Genomic DNA, 20,296 nt, shown 5'->3' with positions numbered 1-20,296 from the left:
TCCAGGTGTCCTTTACCTTTTACCTTTTTCTCTTTTTGTTGCCCTAGGCCTGTTAGCCATCACTCTGGGGCAAAGTCTGGAGTATTGAATGGAATACTACCAATAAACTGCATTCCCATGGGGCTGGTTCAGATTTCCTGCTCACCTGGCTCCATCCATTCCCAGAGGAGTAGTGCTTACCTCTGGGAATGCATGGAAGTTTGGAAGACAGAATAAATGGGCTTAGTAACAGTCGGTGTTTTATTTACATATTTATTTAAAAGCTAGGTGCTGGGACCAAGCTCTGGCTAAACTCTGCACCCTATGGCCCGTGTTATAAATTTGCCCGGCACGTTTTGCTACTGGCATGGGTCTAGTGACTGCAAAGAGATTTCTGAGTTGGCGGCCTCAGTTTAAAAATCTCTGCCTTAATACTGTTTCCCCTGTGTGTGTGTTTCTCCTTCTTGCGTACAAGTGAATTATTGGAAGAGCAAGCTACATCAAGCGACGTGGTTGAGATCATAGAATCGTAGAATTTTAGCTTTGAAAGGGACTCCGAGAGTCGCCTAGTCCATTTGGCACCTAGCTTATAAACTGAGTTTCTAACACTGCCTGTGACTTTGAAACCCTTCCTTTGTCCTCTAATCTCAGACATACAGCGAGAGGCTTTGGGGTAGATGGGAGGGGAGACACACACTCTGTTTATAATGGACAATTATGACTTCCAGTGACTTAAGACTAAGCCCCATCCAGCCACTTGTTTGTTATTAGGCAATACAGGAATATTACAAGTAAATGAATATATAATCCAGCAGCAGCATAGCGTTTCTTCCTTCTCCAATGACGCTCTTCGATTTGCAGATGTTTTTCGGGAGGCCAACTAAAAATAAGGAACATTTATCAAGCTTTTCCAAGTCTCTCTCTCTCTTTTTTAAGCAGTCCTTGTGCTGGGGATAAGCCTCTTGCACAAACACAGGATTTACTGTCACTTGTTCGCCTTTTAAAAAATAGCTCTGTCCTATTTTCTCTCGCAGTGGATCATTATGTTGCCTTTTAAAACATCTGCGGCCAGCAAACCACAAACCTGAGCTATTGGGACCCAGCCTCCCCATCCGAAAAGTTCTGCCCGGGTCTATTTCTGGTGTGCAGATGTAAATTTAAAGCATCGTTTTATGGCTGGCCTTCTTTTTGGGGGTGGGGGGTGGGGAAAGAGGTAGTGAATACAGTCTGGAGCTGTCTAACCAATATTTGCTGAGGACGACTATTTTCTGCATGTATTAATGGGCACGGGAACCAGCGGACATTGGGTGCACCTCTGAGGGTCTCTAGAGAAAGGGGAACCGATTCGAGGCTCAGCGCTGGGGACCCATAATCCAGAGGGCTGAACAAATATTTCAAATGCATAAATGCAAGCCTTAATACTTCCACGTACCGCTCCCTCCCCAGAAGGCCTGGAATTATTTCCAGGCACCTGCGTAAGGTGGGCAGATCTCTTTAGGCCTCAGTGACGGGTGCTGTGGTGAGATGACAACGTCAGAGGGCGACTTGTCACCTGGCCCTGCAGCATAATTTCACCTAATTAATTTCATAATAATAATAATAATTTATTATTTATACCCCGCCCATCTGGTTGGGTCTCCCCAGCCACTCTGGGCGGCTTCCAAAAGAATATTAAAATACTGTGATACATCAAACATTAAAAGCTTCCCTAAACAGGGCTGCCTTCAGATGTCTTCTAAAAGCCTGGTAGTTGTTGTTCTCTTTGACATCTGGTGGGAGGGCGTTCCACAGGGCGGGTGCCACTACCGAGAAGGCCCTCTGCCTGGTTCCCTGTAACTTGGCTTCTCACAGCGAGGGAACCGCCAGAAGGCCCTCGGTGCTGGACCTCAGTGTCCGGGTAGAACGATGGAGGTGGAGACACTCCTTCAGGTATACAGGTATATATTTTACAGCATAATTAATTTCATAATTATTTTACATCATAATTAATGTCACCATTATTTTACAGCATAATTGATTTCATAATTATTTTACAGCACAATTAATTTCATAATTATTTTACAGCAGTGGTTTTCAAAGGGTGTGGCGGGAGAGGATGGCAAACGCGACTGTGAGACTCCAGGACAATCAATATTCTAGTAAGGGAATGATTTGTAGCCGCATTGTTTTATTATTTCTGGGTGTCCCACAATTATTATTAAAGTAGCTGCGTTCTGTGTTATAAATCAAGCACTGCCAGGAGTGGTTTCTTTTTTCGCTTTCCAGTGTCTTTCTTAGCAATAATAATAATAAAAAAAATGGTGTGGCGCAAACCAATTTTTGTTCTGGAAGTGTGTCCCAGAGGGAAAAGTTAGAGAGCCACCGAGTTATAGGCTCTGTACCTCAGAGGCTTGGAACGGATAACAATGCTTTAATTTAAAATAAGACAGAAATAAATGCCACACTCTTCTTATATGATACCCCCCCCCCCCCGCTACTTGAGCTCAGTCGCCAAATAGCTGCCCGGGTTGTGGGTGGCCTCCCAGGAAATGGGAATTGCTGGCAAGGGTCTCTGTGTCTTAGTTTCAGGGCTGATATTGCTTCCACCGCGAGGCTCCCGGTCTCTGCAGATGGGGTGCAAGCAGTGGGGTTAAAACTAAACTAAAACTAAAAGAAGTCCCAACGAGTGTTTTCATGGGCTGGAAAGGGAGAGGCTGTATGTAGGACTCTTTCGTTTCTTTAAAAAATTAAATACAACACATAAAAAGGGGTTTGAAAAAGAAAAAGGGGAGAAAGGAAGGAGGGAAGGGCAAAACAAAAGGTATATATCATGAAAACAATTGTTAACAGTTAACATTATGTCAAGAGACTGATAACTGCTGCATTAGAAAGATAAATGTAAACGATTAAGAAATGGCATTACAAGGGTTTCTGTAAAAGCGTTTGATCTATAACGCAGTAGAAAAAGGGTTTGAACAAAAACCCTGTGGAGATGAGTGGGGGAAGTCAATTTGTGGAGCTCTTCAATCAAATGGCGAAATTTTAGAAACGGAATTAAAAAATTATAGTACGAAAACAAAGAAAGATAAATGTACAGCTCCATTTAGCCAATGGATCGAAGACCTTACTACGCTTGCCCATCTGCGAGTGGATTGCTCACAGGCGTAGACTTTGCGTGGACAAGTGAAATGGAATTTGGAACTGGTTTATGCAAAACGCAGTAGGTTGAAAATTGCAGGTGTTCACTGGGCTCAAACCTAACCCACAAGTGAATCCCAGTTAATCCCATTTATCTCCTTCTGAGTCTTTTTCATCCTTGTGAAAACTGCCGCGGCCTGCAAGAACCCAGCTAGGGGCAGTGTGTGTGTGTGTGTGTGTGTGTGTCTTGGGGTGTCATTGAAGGAAGGCGTCTTTCTAGGCTTGGCACTCTCCCTCTTGTCTAATCCTGATTTATCTTGCTCTCTCCCTTCCTCTTAGAGCTTCGTCTATATCACATTACCCAGGGTTGCAGCAAAGGCCTTGGAACAGCGTCAGCCAAGTGTCATTTCTCTGGGCAGCTGTTGTTTGCACCCAGTGCCCTAGCTGGACAAGGGGGGCTCTGGGTTAAAATATATAGGGGCAGGCTGTGGTCCTTAGCTCTAGAGAGGAGTATGTTGCCTGCCTCCCAGCGCTCAGAAGGGTTTTTCAAGGAAAACGAGAACAGGATGCTGCCTTGTACTAAGTCGGACCGGGATTCGAACCTGAGACCATCTGGATGCAAAACAGGCACTCTGCCCCTCAGCTGTAGAGACGCATGGAGTGAAGTGCCTGAAAAACAAATAACTGGATCCACTTTCTGACACAGGATATCTGTGAGAACGCACTGCAAATTAAAAAAAGTGCTGCTGTCCTCTAGGGCAGGGGTAGACAAACTAAGGCCTGGGGGCCGGTTGCGGCCCAATTGCCTTCTCAATTCGGCCCGCGGACAGTCCGAGAATCAGCGTGTTTTTACATGAGTAGAATGTGTCCTTTTATTTAAAATGCATCTCTGGGTTATTTGTGGGGCATAGGAATTTGTTCATTCCCCCCCCCCCCAAAAAAAAATACAGTCCGGCCCACCACATGGTCTGAGGGACGGTGGACCAGCCCACGGCTGAAAAAGGTTGCTGAATAATAATAATAATAATTTATTTATACCCCGTCCATCTGGTTGGGTTTCCCCAGCCACTCTGGGTGGCTTCCAACAAAATATTAAAATACAATAATGCCTCAAACATTAAAAGCTTCCCTAAACAGGGCTGCCTTCAGATGTCGTCTAAACGTCTGGTAGTTGTTGTTCTCTTTGACATCTGGTGGGAGGGCGTTCCATAGGGCGGGTGCCACCACCGAGAAGGCTCTCTGCCTGGTTCCCTGTAACTTGGTTTCTCGCAGTGAGGGAACCACCAGAAGGCCCTCGGAGCTGGACCTCAGTGTCCGGGCACAACGATAGGGGTGGAGACACCTCCTTCGGGTATACTGGACCGAGGCTGTTTAGGGCTTTAAAGGTCAGCAGCACCAACACTGCTCTAGGGTGTAGGCTGGTTGCGGTCTAGTGGCCTGAATAGACCATTTCAGCCTAATGAACCCTACCTTGTCAAGGTGAGAGCTGGTACAGTATTATGGCTCAATGTAAAGTCTGAACCATGGCTCAGGACAGCCCTGGTCTTGAATCTTGCATCTCCAGTAAGCGGTCTTGGGCAAGTCACTCGCATGCCCTCCCTCCGTCGGTTGGATTCGAACCTTGGTCTCTCAGGTCTTAGTCCAGCACTAACCATTGTACCACACTGTCTCCTCTTTCTCCAGGCGGGGACACTTTCAGTTTCCACCTCCTCCGTCTGTGTTGCCCTTGTAGCATTCAGCGTGGAGAAGGATGGGGACAAACTTAGACTCAGGCGGCTCTGGCGCCTGTTAGTCTCCCCAGGGTGGACCCTAATGTTCCCAATGGGTACCAGTGTATGGTCTATTTTGGGGAAGAGGAAGCAAGCTAATCCGATAGGGACAGGCGTATTATGTCAGGTTGGTTCCCTGAGCAAATAAAAGTCGGAAGGGCCGAGCTCAAGCTTGTGTGAAATGAGCCTTGGCCACATTGGTTGTCACAGCAACTTTGGAGTCTGGCTGAGATGCAGATGGAACCAAGAGGCACGGTCCCCTGTTTCGCAGCACAGGGGGTCCAATTTCAAGCAGCAGCGAGCTCAAGAGCCGAGCAAAATCCACGTTGTACTCCTGTGTGTGGCCTGGGCCACAAAACTCAGCAGGACTTGTAGAGAAGCGGTGGACGTCTTGACGGAAATACAGTGGTACCTCTGGGTTACAGACTCCGCTAACCCAGAAATACTGTATTTTCTGGCGTATAAGACTACTTTTTAACCCAGGAAAATCTTCTCAAAAGTCGGGGGTCGTCTTATACACCGGCTACAGCAGCAGCTCCTGCAGCAACTCCCCACCAAAGGACAAAACGACAACAAATTAAATTAGAGGACACCAAGCTCTCTAGATGAAGCAGAAATATGCTTGAAAATTAGCCCCAGAAGCCCCCGGCCACTGGGAAGTGGAGCGGATTTCCGAGCCGGACTGGAGACTGGTTTTTTAAATTTTTATTTGGTGTGCATTAGAAGAGGGGTAGTCTTATACGGCGAGTATATCCCAAACTCTGTATTTTAACTGGAAACGTTGGGGGTCGTCTTATACGCCCAGTCATCTTATATGCTGGAAAATACTAGTACCTCGGGTTAAGAACTTTGCTTCAGGATGAGAACAGAAATCTTGCTCCGGCGGCGCGGCAGCAGCAGGAGGCCCCATTAGCTAAAGTGGTACCTCGGGTTAAGAACAGTTTGAGGTTAAGAACGGACCTCCAGAACGAATCAAGTTCTTAACCCGAGGTAACACTGTACGGAGAATCTCCAGGGCAAGGCAGAGCCTTACACTGCCAGCCCCCCAGGATAAGGGCCAGTCGGGAGTGAGCCCCTCCAGGGGTGTGGGGTAGGAGTCCGGACGGATCCACACCTTCCTTCCAAGGGGCAAACTGCCACTAAAAGTGGGCCGTCTAGACTTGTGAACCGTAAATCCCAGGAATCTGAATGACTTCAGAAAGCAATTAAGTGTTCCCTTTCCCAAAGATGTTAGGCTCTAAACTAATAGCTTCTGGCAAGCCTGTCTGGCAGTGGGGTAGCAGCCAAAGAAGAGGAAGAAGCGTATTCGATGCCTTAGGGATTAGGGGACGGGGCTTCCAGGGTAAAGGGTATCGCTTCTAGCATGGCTTCTGTCTTTGATGGCTTTCCTACAGTTTTTCTTTTGCTTTTTATTTTGCATTCTTGATTATCTTTGCTCAGGAAAGTGTCAGGGCGGTTCTGTGAAGATCCCACTTTGAAAACTGCTCTTACAAACGTCTTGGGGCAGACATACTGTCTCAGTTCCATTCAGTGCATGTCCTATAACTTATGTGGGACCACATAACACCGGTCCTGAGAGATCTGCATTGGCTCCCAGTATGTTTCCGAGCACAATTCAAAGTGTTGGTGCTGACCTTTAAAGCCCTAAACAGCCTCGGTCCAGTATACCTGAAGGACCATCTCCACCCCCATCGTTCAGCCCGGACACTGAGGGCCAGTGCCGAGGGCCTTCTGGCGGTTCCCTCGTTGTGAGAAGTGGAGTTACAGGGAACCAGACAGAGGGCCTTCTCGGTAGTGGCACCCGCCCTGTGGAACACCCTCCCCTCAGATGTGAAGGAAATAAGCAGCTATTTTATCTTGGGGGAAGCATCACCAAGCCGCCAATAAAAGCAACATGGTGTGTTAACAGTCCGGTGTAAATCAACCACTAATACGCTGTCGTTGCATCAATTGCATGTTGCAGAAAACACCGACAAAAACGCCAGTCTGGTGGGGACCTTGAGGTGTTCTTAATCCACATGGATTGTGTGGATGCAGATTCAAAGTTTGATATAGCAAACTCTGGCACTTTTGGAAACACATATTTGCAAGCATTTACTTCTACCGTAAAAAGAGCCAGTTCACACATTCTGATAGATACGGCACTGCTCTAAAGATGGAAAGGCAGTGCATGCAGTACTATCGCTTTGATCAGAATATTGCAGCTTCTTTAAAGGTAAAGGGACCCCTGACCATTAGGTCCAGTCATGACCGACTCTGGGGTTGCAGTGCTCATCTCGCTTTATTGGCCGAGGGAGCCGGCGTACAGCTTCCGGGTCATGTGGCCAGAATGACTAAGCCGCTTCTGGCGAACCAGAGCAGCGCACGGAAACGCCATTTACTTTCCTGCCGGAGCAGTACCTATTTATCTACTTGCACTTTGACGTGCTTTCGAACTGCTAGGTTGGCAGGCGTTGGGACCGAGCAACCCCATCGCGGGGATTCGAACCGCCGACCTTCTGATCGGCAAGTCCTAGGCTCTGTGGTTTAACCCACAGCGCCACCCGCGTCCCTTGCAGCTTCTTTAGCACATTGTAAAAGTATTTCACTCCATCTCCGTATATTCGCAGTTCGCCTTTTTATGCAGCTAGTTACTAAAATCCCATTTACCTAGCTGCTCCCGATAACGTTTCTCTATCCTTTAGTGTAGTTGTGAATTTAATCCAGTTGAGCTGCTCCTAGATTTTCCTGATCGTATCCAATTTATTTGGTTTGTGGGCATTAGCAAACTGTGGCTCTTTCTGTGGCGCACCAGGCCTAAGAGGGTCTGCTGGAGCTCATCCAGAAACCGAGGAACTGAGGCCCCTACGGCTCATAGAGACTGTAGTCAGGCTCCCCTTTCCTCTTGCACTGTTTCGCTCCTGAACAGCTACCCCTCCTCATTCAAGCTGCGGGGGCTCCTCTTCCCCCCGCCCCCCCTTGCTATAAATGTGCCTTCATTTATGAAGTCGTTCTGGCCCCGTGTTTCTTTCCCTCGCCTCTCCTGTGCCGCGGACAATGAACCTTTCACAGTGTCTGACGGCACACAGCTGCATCTGTAGCAAAACTTCATAAACACCCCGAGTGTAAAAATACGAACCGCCTCCAGCTCCACCACAGAGGCCCGGGCCAATGAGGCCGTGAGGCGGTTCCCGCCAGCACATGGCGGCAGTGCGGCCTAGCAGGTGGGCGCCACGCCACCGGAAAGAGACGCAGCCGAATCCCTGGCAGAGCGGCCGCTTTTAAAACACGTTCCGTCTGTCGTTCCCCCTGCCGTTTCTCTTCCAACTGAGCTCCCTTGAGGCGCAGAGAAGGAGTGGACCTGGGCTGCCGCGTTTGCCTCGGCAATTTTCTCTCTCTTCGCAGCCAGCTCCTGCGAGCCAAATGGCCCCCTCTGTTCCAGCTGCATCTGGACGGAGCGGAGAGCTCGGTGCCGGCAGCGGTTCTGGCCCTTGCCCAACTGGGGTCCGATTCTGGCTCGGCAGGAGAGAAGGATGGATCCTTGCCATTGCCCTTTGCTCGTTTCTGCACTTCCTCTGTCTGTCTGCGCTGCCCCCCACTCTCAAATGTCCCCCCCCACCCCCAACTTCAGGAGGAGGGCAGCCACGCCACATGAGGTAGCAATTAGAGGACATATTGTATGAGCAAAAAAAGGGGGGGCTCCAGATGTTTGCCAGAGTGGCTGGGGATACCCAGCCAGATGGGCACGGCATAAATAATATATTATTATTATTATTATTATTATTATTATTATTATTATTATTATTATTATTATTATTATTATTATTATTTGGCACAGCTGCTGGGGACCCCCCTTCCGCAGCTGCAAAATGAACCCAGGAGACCGGGCCCTTGTACCTGTCCCACCCACCTTGGCCTTGGTTTTGCCATTGTAGACCAGGACGCAGAATGGCTACAGCTCCTTTAGGAAGCTGGCTGCTTCTGGTTCCGTGTATGTTTGCAGTGGCGGTGATGGAAAGGTGGTTCTGGGAAGGACTTTTTTACGGTTCTGTTTGGCTCTCCAGCGTTGGAGAAAGGCTGCATTCATCCCGTTCGGCTGCTGACGTCCGTGGAGCAAAACGGTGATCAAAGAGATTAGGACGATGTCTCCTTCCAGCTCCTCGGCCCAAAGCAGAGAACCTGGACGAACTGCAGTGGGGAGGGACTGAAATATCACGAGGTGATGAGATCTTCTAGACATCTCTCCCTGCTTTTTATGTTGGGAAATGGAAGTTTTCCCTCAGGGACCATCTACCTGGGACTTGCAAGAGGGACTAGTTCAAACCAGGCAGGATTGGTCTCGGCAGCGTACTTTGCAGTATTTTCTGTGTGTGTCAGACGCAGAGCTCTCTTGGACTGCTGTGAAATGAAACGAGAACAGACCCCCCCCCCCATCATTTTCTAGCTAGGCCAATATTACTCTGGGTCCACTTTTGCAGTAAAATGAGTTGGGAGAGTACCCTGCAAAAGTGAGGTACTGCTTTTGAATGCTCCCCTTCAGAAAAAAAAATGTCCTCGCAAAAAGAAAAGTAGAGTGTCAAGGAAAAAGATTCTAACCTCCTCTTTTGGCTGCTACTCTGGTTTATCTATTTCTTGGAAGTTTTTAACTTGAAGCCTGAAATGCTGCAATGCATTCTAGCAATTTAGCATGTTGTTGGCATCTATCAATTTGATTCCCTCCCTCTCTTTCTTTTTTCCTTTCTCCTCCTGTGGTGAGGCTGCATTTTAATGTTTTAATTGTTTTAACATTGCATTTTAATCTTGTTTTTTAAGTTGTATTTCAATCAACTTGTTTTTATTATTGGTTGTTAGCTGCCCTGAGCCTGGTCTTGGCTGGGGAGGGCGGGGTATAAAGAAAATTATTATTATTATTATTATCTGTCTCACCTCGGTTTTCTAAGCATCTGGGTACGCTTGTCCAGCAGGAAAAGAGTACAGTTGAAGGTGCCTGCTTGATGTCAATAGGCAGGGAGTTCCAAGGGTAGGCGCTGCCACAGCCACACTAAACCATCAAATGTGGAACGGGTATTAGGTGGCACCTGTAGTAGTGCCAATTCTGCCAATCAAAGTGGTTTGTAAATATAGTGGTTGATATATGAAAACCATATACAGTGGTACCTCGGATGTCGAACGTAATTCGTTCCGGAAGATCCTTCGACTTCTGAAACATTCGAAAATCAAGGTGCAAAGGGCAGGCTCAAAGGGTTCAATTGAGAAAATTGAAAAACACGCAGTGGAAGCCATTTGACTTCTGAGGCGCGTTTACTTCCAGGTTTCTAGCATTCGAAAACTGAAATGTTCGGCTTCTGAGATGCTCGAAAACCGAGGTACCACTGTAGATCGATTTAATTCTATCCATGCTGATTTTTTTGTTAGTGATTGTTCCCTGCCTTTATGCTTTTAGCTGTTCTTATCTCCCTTGGGGGGTTCTCGGGGAGAACATCCCGGGTGGGGGTCACCTGGAAACGGCCCAGGATCTGGGGCTTGGGCTCTGTCAGCGGGGGGAAAGTGGGCGGGCAGGTTAACAATAACAATAAGGGACGCGGCTGGCGCTGTGGGTTAAACCACAGAGCCTAGGACTTGCCGATCAGAAGGTCGGCGGTTCGAATACCCATGACGGGGTGAGCTCCCGTTGCTCGGTCCCTGCTCCTGCCAACCTAGCAGTTTGAAAGCACCTCAAAGTGCAAGTAGATAAATAGGTACTGCTTCGGTGGGAAGGCAAACGGCGTTTCCGTGCGCTGCTCTGGTTTGCCAGAAGTGGCTTAGTCATGCTGGCCACATGACCCAGAAGCTGTACGCCAGCTCCCTCGGCCAATAAAGCAAGATGAGCACCGCAACCCCAGAGTCGTCCACGACTGGACCTAATGGTCAGGGGTCCTTTACTATTTTCTCTGAAAGCCGCCTGGAGTCCCTGTCCAGGGAAAAGGTGGGGTATAAAAATTAATAATAATCATAAGACCATTTAGCAAATATTAAGAGTGTTCCCCCCTCACAGAGTGTAGGTTTAGAAAAGTGCACAAAGGTGTATTCAGAGTGAAACTATTCCATTCCCTGAGGGCTCCACTTCATCTGCAGGAATTGCCGCTCATTGCCCGCTTCCCTGATAAAAATCACTATTTCCAGGAGATTTAACTGAACTCCCCATCTTTAAATTTCTACTCACTGGAGCCTGGTGCAGCCTCCCTCTGTGAGTTAAACACCCTCCTTTTTTAAACAAGATCCTCCTAATCGAATTAGCCGCAGTCAAAGTTGGGGGAAGCCAGGATGGTACAATAAAAATCTGGCAAGCTTGTGAAGGAGCCCATCTCTGTGAGCTTACCAGCTTCTTGGCGACGAATTAAGTTGGCAGGCAAGCTGAACAGCACAAGGCAGTCAAGAAAGTCACCTTGCCACTTTTTTTGATCTTGCAAACCCCAACTTTTAACAGGAAGGGGTGGGAGCAGGCAGGGGGGTGAACTTTAGAAGACATTGACACCTTAAATTGTATGTCACATGTCGAAATTAAAATGAGAGTTTGATATGTGCATGCTTACATTACAAAAACTCAGTTTGGCTTTTTTGTTTGTTTAGTTTTTATTTATACTTTTCAAGTCTATGCATTTCATTGATTTCACGATCAATTTAACATTTCAGAATTTGACTTCCCTCCCCCTCTTTCTGTGGTTCCTTAAATTTATTTTTTTTATATACCTTCCGCATATCCAAATTCATTTCACTTGCTCATTTAATTATCTACTGCAAATATATACTCTTGTGAAACTGCAGGTTATTACAATAATCCTGCTAATGTTTTCATTTGTTTACAATTTCTCTGTAAATATTCAACAAACCGTTTCCATTCGTTTATAAAAAGTTTGTTATCTTGATTTCTTATTATTCCAGTACATTTCGCCATTTCTGCGTATTCCATAAGTTTTTGTATCAGTTCTTCCTCTGCTGGGACTTCTTCTTCTTTCCATTTTTGGGCAATTAACATTCTTGCTGCTGTAGTAGCATACATAAATAAATTTCTGTACAATTTTTTTTGTCAATACAATATTTTATTGTTTTTTTTCCATATTGCATCACAATATAAATAAACCAAAGCCATCACCACATCCTCCCCATCCCCCATATATCTGTCAATCAAACCTAATATTCTCCCCCCGCTTCCCTCCGCCCCCACTCGATTTCCTCCACATTCCAAGATTACATTTATCTTTGCATTTTACAATCTTGCTAAATCTTCTGTATATTCTTATTATCTTTCCTTACTAATTTACCTTCCCTCAGATACTTTACATTTTAATCTAGGCATATTAGGATATCTTTTTTTGAGCAATATTTTACCATATATTCATCAAAACATTCCCACTCCTTTATAAATTTTTGATTTGATTGGTTTCTTATAATAGCCGTTAGTTTTGCCAGAGTTAAGTATTCATTTAGTTTACAAATCCATTCCTCCCTTAAGTGTAGAGTTTGTGACTTCCACTTAGCAGCAATCACTACTGTACTTGCTTAAAAGAAGACACCCCCCCCCCCGGTGGTATCTCTTCCCTATCAATCCATTATTATTGATATTTTCAAAAACTTCTTTAATTCTTCATGTATTACTGTCCAAAATTTCTTAATTTCCTCCTTCTTAATTTCTGTACAATTAAGGTAGTTCTGTCCCTATAATTCCCAAAAGAAAAGCTTCTGGGTTTTTTTAAAAAAATAAAGGTTATTCTGAACATCCTTTTCGATTCATCGTATATCATTTCCCATTTCGTTTGCGTGACGTCGGCTGCCTCGGAGATGGCCGTGCGGCTCTTAACGCTTCTGCCTTCTCCTTCCTCAGACGCGGAAGCTGTCCAAGATGGAGCGTCAGCGCTTCAGCGAGGAGGTGGAGATGCTGAAGGGACTCCAGCACCCGAATATCGTCCGCTTCTACGACTCGTGGAAGTCTTCGGTGAAGGGGCAGGTCTGCATCGTCCTGGTCACGGAACTCATGACCTCAGGCACCCTCAAAACGTGAGCATGAAACTGGCTGGGTGGTGACTGTGGGAAGGCGTCAGTGGCGTCAGTGGGGAGAGGACCATGGGGCCTCCGGGGCTTTTGGTCCCGAGGTAGTGGGGACGCCCACCATTTCATTTCACGGGGCCTAGGACCCTGGTACCTGCGGGAACGCCTCTCCTGGTATGCCCCGTGGAGGACCTTTGTTGTTGTTGTTTAGTCGTTTAGTTGTGTCCGACTCTTCGTGACCCCGTGGACCAGAGCACGCCAGGCACTCCTGTCTTCCACTGCCTCCCGCAGTTTGGTCAAACTCATGCTAGTAGCTTCGAGAACACCATCCAACCATCTCGTCCTCTGTCGTCCCCTTCTCTTTGTGCCCTCCATCTTTCCCAGCATCAGGGTCTTTTCCAGGGAGTCTTCTCTTCTCATGAGGTGGCCAAAGCATTGGAGCCTCAGCTTCAGGATCTGTCCTTCCAGTGAGCACTCAGGGCTGATTTCCTCCAGAATGGAGAGGTTTGATCTTCTTGCAGTCCATGGGACTCTCAAGAGTCTCCTCCAGCACCATAATTCAAAAGCATCAATTCTTTGGCAATCAGGCTTCTATATGGTCCAGCTCTCACTTCCGCGGAGGACCTTAAGGTCCATAAATAGCAGTACAGTGGACGCTCGGGTTGCGAACGTGATCCGTGTAAGATGCACGTTCGCAACCCGCGTCTACGCATGCGCAGGTTGCGATTCGGTCCTTCTATGCATGTGCAAAACGCGAGTTAGCGCTTCTGCTCATGCGTGACCGCCGAAACCCGGAAGTAACCCGTTCTGGTACTTCTGGGTTTTGGCTGTCCACAACCCAAAAAAACACAACCTGAAGCATCTGTAACCCGAGGTATGACTGTACTCTAGTGGTCCCGGGCCCCAAGGAAGTCAGATTAGCCTCAACCAGGGCCAGGGCCTTTTTAACACTGGCTCCGTTCTGGTGGGACGCTTTGTCCCATGAGACCAGGGCCCTGTAGGATCTGATTTCTTTCCACAGGGCCTGTAAGACAGAGTTGTTCCGCCTGGCCTTTGGCTTGGAATCAGCCCACTCCCCCCCCCTTTCCTTTTCCTTCTGTGATGGAACCCCTATTTGTGGACGTCCCTGGCTTTTTTCTGGCCCACATAGGACCAGTCTGGATAGTTGGCCTTGGTGAAGATTTGACATCCCCCCCCCCCGCCAAAAAAAACAACAACAGTTTTTTATCTGGGCTTCGACTGAAATGAAGCTGCTTTTAAAGTTGTATTTTAATCCTTTTTTTAAGTTGTATTTTAATCAGTTTTTTTATACTTGATGTTAGCCACTTTTTATAAAAGAATGGAGATGGTTTATTGAATATTTACAGATAAATTGCAAACAGATAAAAGCAATAGCAGGATTTTTGTAATAACCTGCAGTTTCACAAGAGTATATATTTAAAGTACATAAACAAGTGAGCAAATTAAATGAATTTGGATGTGTGTGTGTGTGTGTGTGTGTGTGTGTGTATATCAGGAACTGCAGAAAGAGGGGGAAGGAAGTCAAGTTTTGAAATGTTAAAATTATGGAAATGCATAAACCTGAAAAGGATAAATAAAATTAAATTAAAAAAGAGATTGCAAGGTTTTGCTCAGAAGTTCCAGTCTTATACCGTTCCTAAAGGGTGGAGCCCACAGCTGGTTCTTTAGGCGAGGTGGCTATGAGTCTAATGGCGCTTCCTTTTTGTAGGTATCTGAAGCGCTTCAAGGAGATGAAGCTAAAAGTCCTCCAACGCTGGAGCAGACAGATCCTGCGAGGTCTCCATTTCCTCCACACGCGGTCGCCTCCGATCATCCACCGCGACCTGAAGTGCGACAACGTCTTCATCACTGGCCCCACGGGCTCCGTCAAAATCGGGGACCTTGGTTTGGCCACACTCAAGCGGGCGTCATTTGCCAAGAGTGTCATAGGTACCTAACTGTTTCTGTCTCTTGGGGCCAGGTTTGGATAACGGGAATTAGAGCAGGCATATATCCGGTAAAGAGATCAAAGACTGAATGGGGGGAAAGTTGGATGAACCAGCCAAAGACCATAAAGGTAAAGAGACCCCTGACCATTAGGTCCAATCGTGACCAACTCTGGGGTTGCGACGCTCATCTCGCTTTACTGGCCGAGGGAGCCAGCGTACAGCTTCCGGGTCATGTGGCCAGCATGACTAAGCCACTTCTGGCGAACCAGAGCAGCGCACGGAAACGCCGTTTACCTTCCCTCCGGAGCAGTACCTATTTATCTACTTGCACTTGACGTACTTTCGAACTGCTAGGTTGGCAGGAGCAGGGACCAAGCAACGGGCGCTCACCCCGTCACGGGGATTCAAACCGCCGACCTTCTGATCGGCAAGCCCTAGGCTTTGTGGTTTAACCCACAGCACCACCCGCATCCTGCTAAAGACCGTAGAATCATATAATTGTATAGTTGGAAGGGACCATTCTGCAATGCCAGGAATCTCAGCTAAAGCATCTATGACAGATGGCCATCTAACTTCTGCTTTAAAACCTCCCAGGAGATTCCCCAACCTCACGAGGGAGACTGTTCCACTAACAAACAGCTCTTACTGTCTGAAAATGTTTTCCTGGTGTTAAGTCGGAATTTCTTTCCTTGGAGCTTGAAGCCCTTGGTTCGAGTGCTCCCTTCCAGAGCAGGAGAAAACAAGCTTGCTCCATCTTCCATGTGGCAGCCATTGAGATACTTGACAATGGCTGTCAAATATCCTCTCAGTCTCCTTTTCCAGGCTAAACATACCCTGCTCCTTCAATTGTTCCTCATAAAGCTTGGCTTCCAGACCCTTAATCATCTTGGTTGCCCTCCTCTTCACACGTTCCAGCTTGTCAACAACCTTCTGAAATTGTGGTGCCCAGAAATGGACGCAGTGTTCCAGGTGTGGTCTGACCAAGGCAGAATAGAGTGGAACTATTACTTGCCTTGAAATGAACACTATACAGTGGTACCTTGGGTTACATACGCTTCAGGTTACATACGCTTCAGGTTACAGACTCCGCTAACCCAGAAATAGTACCTCGGGTTAAGAACTTTGCTTCAGGATGAGAACAGAAATTGTGCGGCTGGGGGGGGGCATTAGCTAAAGTGGTACCCCAGGTTAAGAACAGACCTCCAGAACGAATTAAGTTCTTAACCCAAGGTACCACTGTACTTCCATTGATTCAGCCTAGAATAGCATTAGCTTTTTTTGCTGCTGCGTCACGCTGTTGACTCATGTTAAACTTGTGGTCCACCATGACCAGTTAAAGTTAAAAACTCCGTAAGAGGCTCGGAATTGTTGTGATGCTTGCCAGGGATAGGAGTTGCACAGGTGAGGAACAGACACCAAGGATGCCTGCTCTGCCTGCTTTCACCAGGTGCACAGATGGCCCAATGAGAAGTGTGTTGCTCTTGAATTGAGAAATAGTTGTGGAAGAGATGTGCCGTAGCTCAAGGTTAAAAAGTTAAAGGTACCCCTGAATGTTAGGTCCAGTCACGGACGACTCTGGGGTTGTGCGCTCATCTCGCTCTATAGGCCAAGGGAGCCGGTGTTTGTCCGCAGACAGTTTTTCCGGGTCATGTGGCCAGCAGGACTAAGCCGCTTCTGGCGAACCAGAACAGCGCACGGAAACGCCGTATACCTTCCCGCTGGAGTGGTACCTATTTATCTACTTGCACTTCGACGTGCTTTCGAACTGCTAGGTGGGCAGGAGCAGGGACCGAGCAACGGGAGCTCACCCCGTCGCGGGGATTCGAACTGCCGACCTTCCGATCGGCAAGTCCTAGGCTCTGTGGTTTAGACCGCAGTGGCACCCGTGTCAGGCTCAAGGTTATTAGATCCTTATTAGTCAGAACTGGAGATCTTCAGCGGAAGCTGGATGCGTAATGGGATGGCACACCTATTTCACATTAAAGGGTTATCCTAAAATCATAGAATCCTGGAATTGTAAAGCTACAAGGGGACCCAAGGGCCATCTAGTCCAACCCCCTGCAATGCAGGTATATTCCAGCCAATGTGGGTCTCGAACCCACAACCCTGAGATTGAGAGTCTCACGCTCTACTGGCTGAGCTAGTGGCTGAAGGTGGCTGAGCCTCAGATAAAACCCCATCCTTCCTCTTCTCCCAGGAACCCCAGAATTCATGGCTCCAGAGATGTACGAGGAGAAATACGACGAAGCCGTGGATGTCTATGCCTTTGGCATGTGCATGCTGGAGATGGCCACCTCAGAATACCCCTACTCGGAATGCCAGAATGCGGCTCAGATCTATCGCAAGGTCACTTCGGTGAGAGCATAGCCTCTTGTTTTCTCAGGAAGTTAGGGCTGACCTCTCTCCCTTATGGCCTATACCCCTTGCTAGGTCCCCCAGGCATCTCCTCCTCCTCCTCCCAGGGAGAAGAAGAAGAAGAGTTTGGATTTGATATCCCTCTTTATCACTACCCGAAGGAGTCTCAAAGTGGCTAACATTCTCCTTTCCCTTCCTCCCCCACAACAAACACACTGTGAGGGGAGTGAGGCTGAGAGACTTCAGAGAAGTGTGACTGGCCCAAGGTCACCCAGCAGCTGCAGGTGGAGGAGCAGGGAATCAAACCCAGTTCACCAGATTACGAGTCCACCGCTCTTAACCACTACACCACACTGGCTCTCACTCTCCTGCCCCCCCCCAAATATTTCACTATTAATAAACTTCTTCTTAACTGTATTTCAGTTCAACAATTACTTTGATAAAATACACATTTTGTTATGTGCAAATGGCTTGAGATACCTATTAGGTCCATAAATCACCATGTAGCATATATTCCACTCAAAAAACAGCAACAGTTTGTTGGTGACAAAGGGCAGCTGGACATATAAAGGGCCTCATCAAACCTAAACCCAGCCCTGACTGCCTCGCAGGGTTCTTCTACCGCTCGTAACCACTACAGCACACTGGAGAGATATCCAAGGAATCTGGAAAGTGTTTGATGCAACTTCGGGATTTAAGGAGGGAAGGTTGGGAATGGGTGGGCTTTTATGGCCAGGGAAGAGTGATCATTACGGAAGGCGGATCTCGTTTATGTTCTTAGCACAGAATCCTACCCACGTACAGCAGCTGGGACAGAGCAGCCCAGGTTTGACTTCTGATCCAATGTTTTCTCCACGTTTGCAAACTTTTCTGCAGCTCCAGAAAACTGGGTCCTCCACCAACCCCTGTTCTGCTTTTTTCCCCTTTTCCTGGTATGTCCCACGGAGGACCTTACGGTCTTCAAACAAAAACATCTTGGAGGTCCCGGGCCACAGGGAGGTTAGGCTGGCCTCAACCAGAGCCAGGGCTTTTTCGGCTGTGGCCCCGGCCTGGTGGAACGCTCTGTCACAAGAGACTAGGGCCCTGTCGGACTTGACATCTTTCCGCAGGGCCTGCAAGACAGAGCTGTTCCGCCAGGCCTTTGACCAAGGCACAGTCTGACCCCTTCCTTTGGCAATCCTCACAGAACTCTAGCCCAATGGTTGCCATTAATTTGATTCTGAATTAATTTTAGAATGAATTGATTTTAGAATGCTGTGTTACCTTTATTGTTGTTAGTGCCCACTCTGCACAGTAGGTTTCAGCGCAGGGAGGGGAGGAGAAGGTTGGGGGTTAAGCGACTGTTATGCTGCGGGAGGTACAAGGACTGACCACCCCCAGATTCTTCTAGCGACTGAGCCAGACATGAACTTGCAACGCTCTTCACTGTAAATAGTTTTGCACTAAGAATAAAGCCTGGAAAAGACAGGTCAGATTCTTGCCTGTTTGCTCTCGAGCAACCACACCACCATCTGCCGGTGGGGCTGGTAAAATTGGGGGGACGGGACTGATGTCCCACCTCCTAGTTTTTTGGTTTCTTCCCCTCCAAGGTTTTCATATCCCTAACTTGCAAGCAAAATCTTTCTCCCAGGGGACAAGGGGCTTGGAAGCCTCATGATGCCCTGACTTCTGTCCACCCACTAACCTCCCCCAAAACCTCTGGACTCCCTGGCCCCGTCTGAACTGCCCTCCGTCCCTTTTATCACAGGGCATCAAGCCCAGCAGTTTTTACAACGTGAAGGTGCCTGAACTGAAGGAGATCATTGAGGGCTGCATCCGGATGAACAAGTATGAAAGGTAGGGGAGATCTCCGCCACTGGCCTGATTTCGGAGACCCTTGGAGGGTAAATGGTTATAGGATCAGGAAAACGTGTTGCTCTCTGGGTTTGGTTGGGCTACCTATCACCCCTGCCCAATGGTCAGGCCGGCCGAGGCTGATGGGAGTTGGAACCCAGCAACTATTCCCCGCCCCGATACAGGTTACAACCCAAATAATGATTTTTCTTTAAAGAAGTAATTATTATTATTATTATTATTATTATTATTATTATTATTATTATTATTATTATTATTTATACCCCATCCATCTGGCTGGGTTTCCCCAGCCACTCTGGGCAGCTTCCAGCAGAACACTAAAATACAATAACATATTAAACATTAAAAGCTTCCCTAAACAGGGCTGCCTTCAGATGTCTTCTAAAAGTTTGGTAGTTGTTTTTCTCTTTGACATCTGGTGGGAGGGCGTTCCACAGGGCGGGTGCCACTACCGAGAAGGCCCTCTGCCTGGTTCCCTGCAACTTGGCTTCTCGCAGCGAGGGAACCACCAGAAGGCCCTCAGCGCTGGACCTCAGTGTCCGGGCAGAACGATGGGGGTGGAGCCGCTCCTTCAGGTATACTGGGCCGAGGCCGTTGAGGGCTTTAAAGGTCAGCACCAACACTTTGAATTGTGCTCGGAAACGTACTGTACAGGGCTCTTCTTTTGCGAAAACTCCAGGACACTTGGGCAAAGAACAATGGTCTGGGCTGTTGTGGGGTAGAAACTTGGAGATACGTGTGGAAATGCAGAACCCGTTTGAAGCCTCATCCCCAATCTGCAGAAAAGGGTGTGGCACATACAGTGGTGCCTCGCAAGACGAAAATAATCCGTTCCGTGAGTCTCTTCGTCTAGCGGTTTTTTGGTCTTGCGAAGCAACCCTATTAGCGGCTTAGCGGATTAGCTCTATTAGCGGCTTAGCGGCTATTAAAGGCTTAGCGGATTAGCGGCTAAAAGGCTATTAGCAGCTTAGCGGCTTAGAAAAAGGGGGGGGGCGGAAAAAAATCGGAACACTCGCAAGACGTTTTCGTCTTGCAAAGCAAGCCCATAGGGAAAATCGTTCTTGCGAAGCAGCTCAAAAACGGAAAGCCCTTTTGTCTAGCGGGTTTTCTGTCTTGCGAGGCATTCGTCTTTCGGGGCACCACTGTACTTAAACATGTCACCTGTTATTTTAAACTGCACATAAGAATGGCAGAAGTCTCTTGCTGGATTGGACAAGTCTGTGGGTCATGTAAGCAGTGCTCTTTTTCCTATGGGAAGAAAAAGCTGCC

At 47.6% G+C, this 20,296-nt stretch overlaps 1 protein-coding gene across 1 annotated transcript in view; it reads left to right on the top strand.

The window, feature by feature from the left end:
• The window catches only part of WNK4 (WNK lysine deficient protein kinase 4), a 62,035-nt gene that overhangs the window by 10,989 nt on the left and 30,750 nt on the right, over nt 1-20,296 (top strand). Inside the window, exons 2-5 of the mRNA XM_081166098.1 lie at nt 12,706-12,878; nt 14,599-14,819; nt 17,016-17,173; nt 18,921-19,009. Coding sequence (XP_081022224.1) covers nt 12,706-12,878; nt 14,599-14,819; nt 17,016-17,173; nt 18,921-19,009 — 641 coding nt within the window. The remainder of the gene's footprint in view (nt 1-12,705; nt 12,879-14,598; nt 14,820-17,015; nt 17,174-18,920; nt 19,010-20,296) is intronic.

The sequence above is a fragment of the Podarcis bocagei genome (genome assembly GCF_964188305.1).
Source record: "Podarcis bocagei genome assembly, chromosome: 13".
NCBI lineage: Eukaryota > Metazoa > Chordata > Lepidosauria > Squamata > Lacertidae > Podarcis > Podarcis bocagei.
The sequence above is the reverse complement of the archived record's forward strand: the minus strand, read 5'-3'. Positions and strand labels throughout refer to the sequence as shown.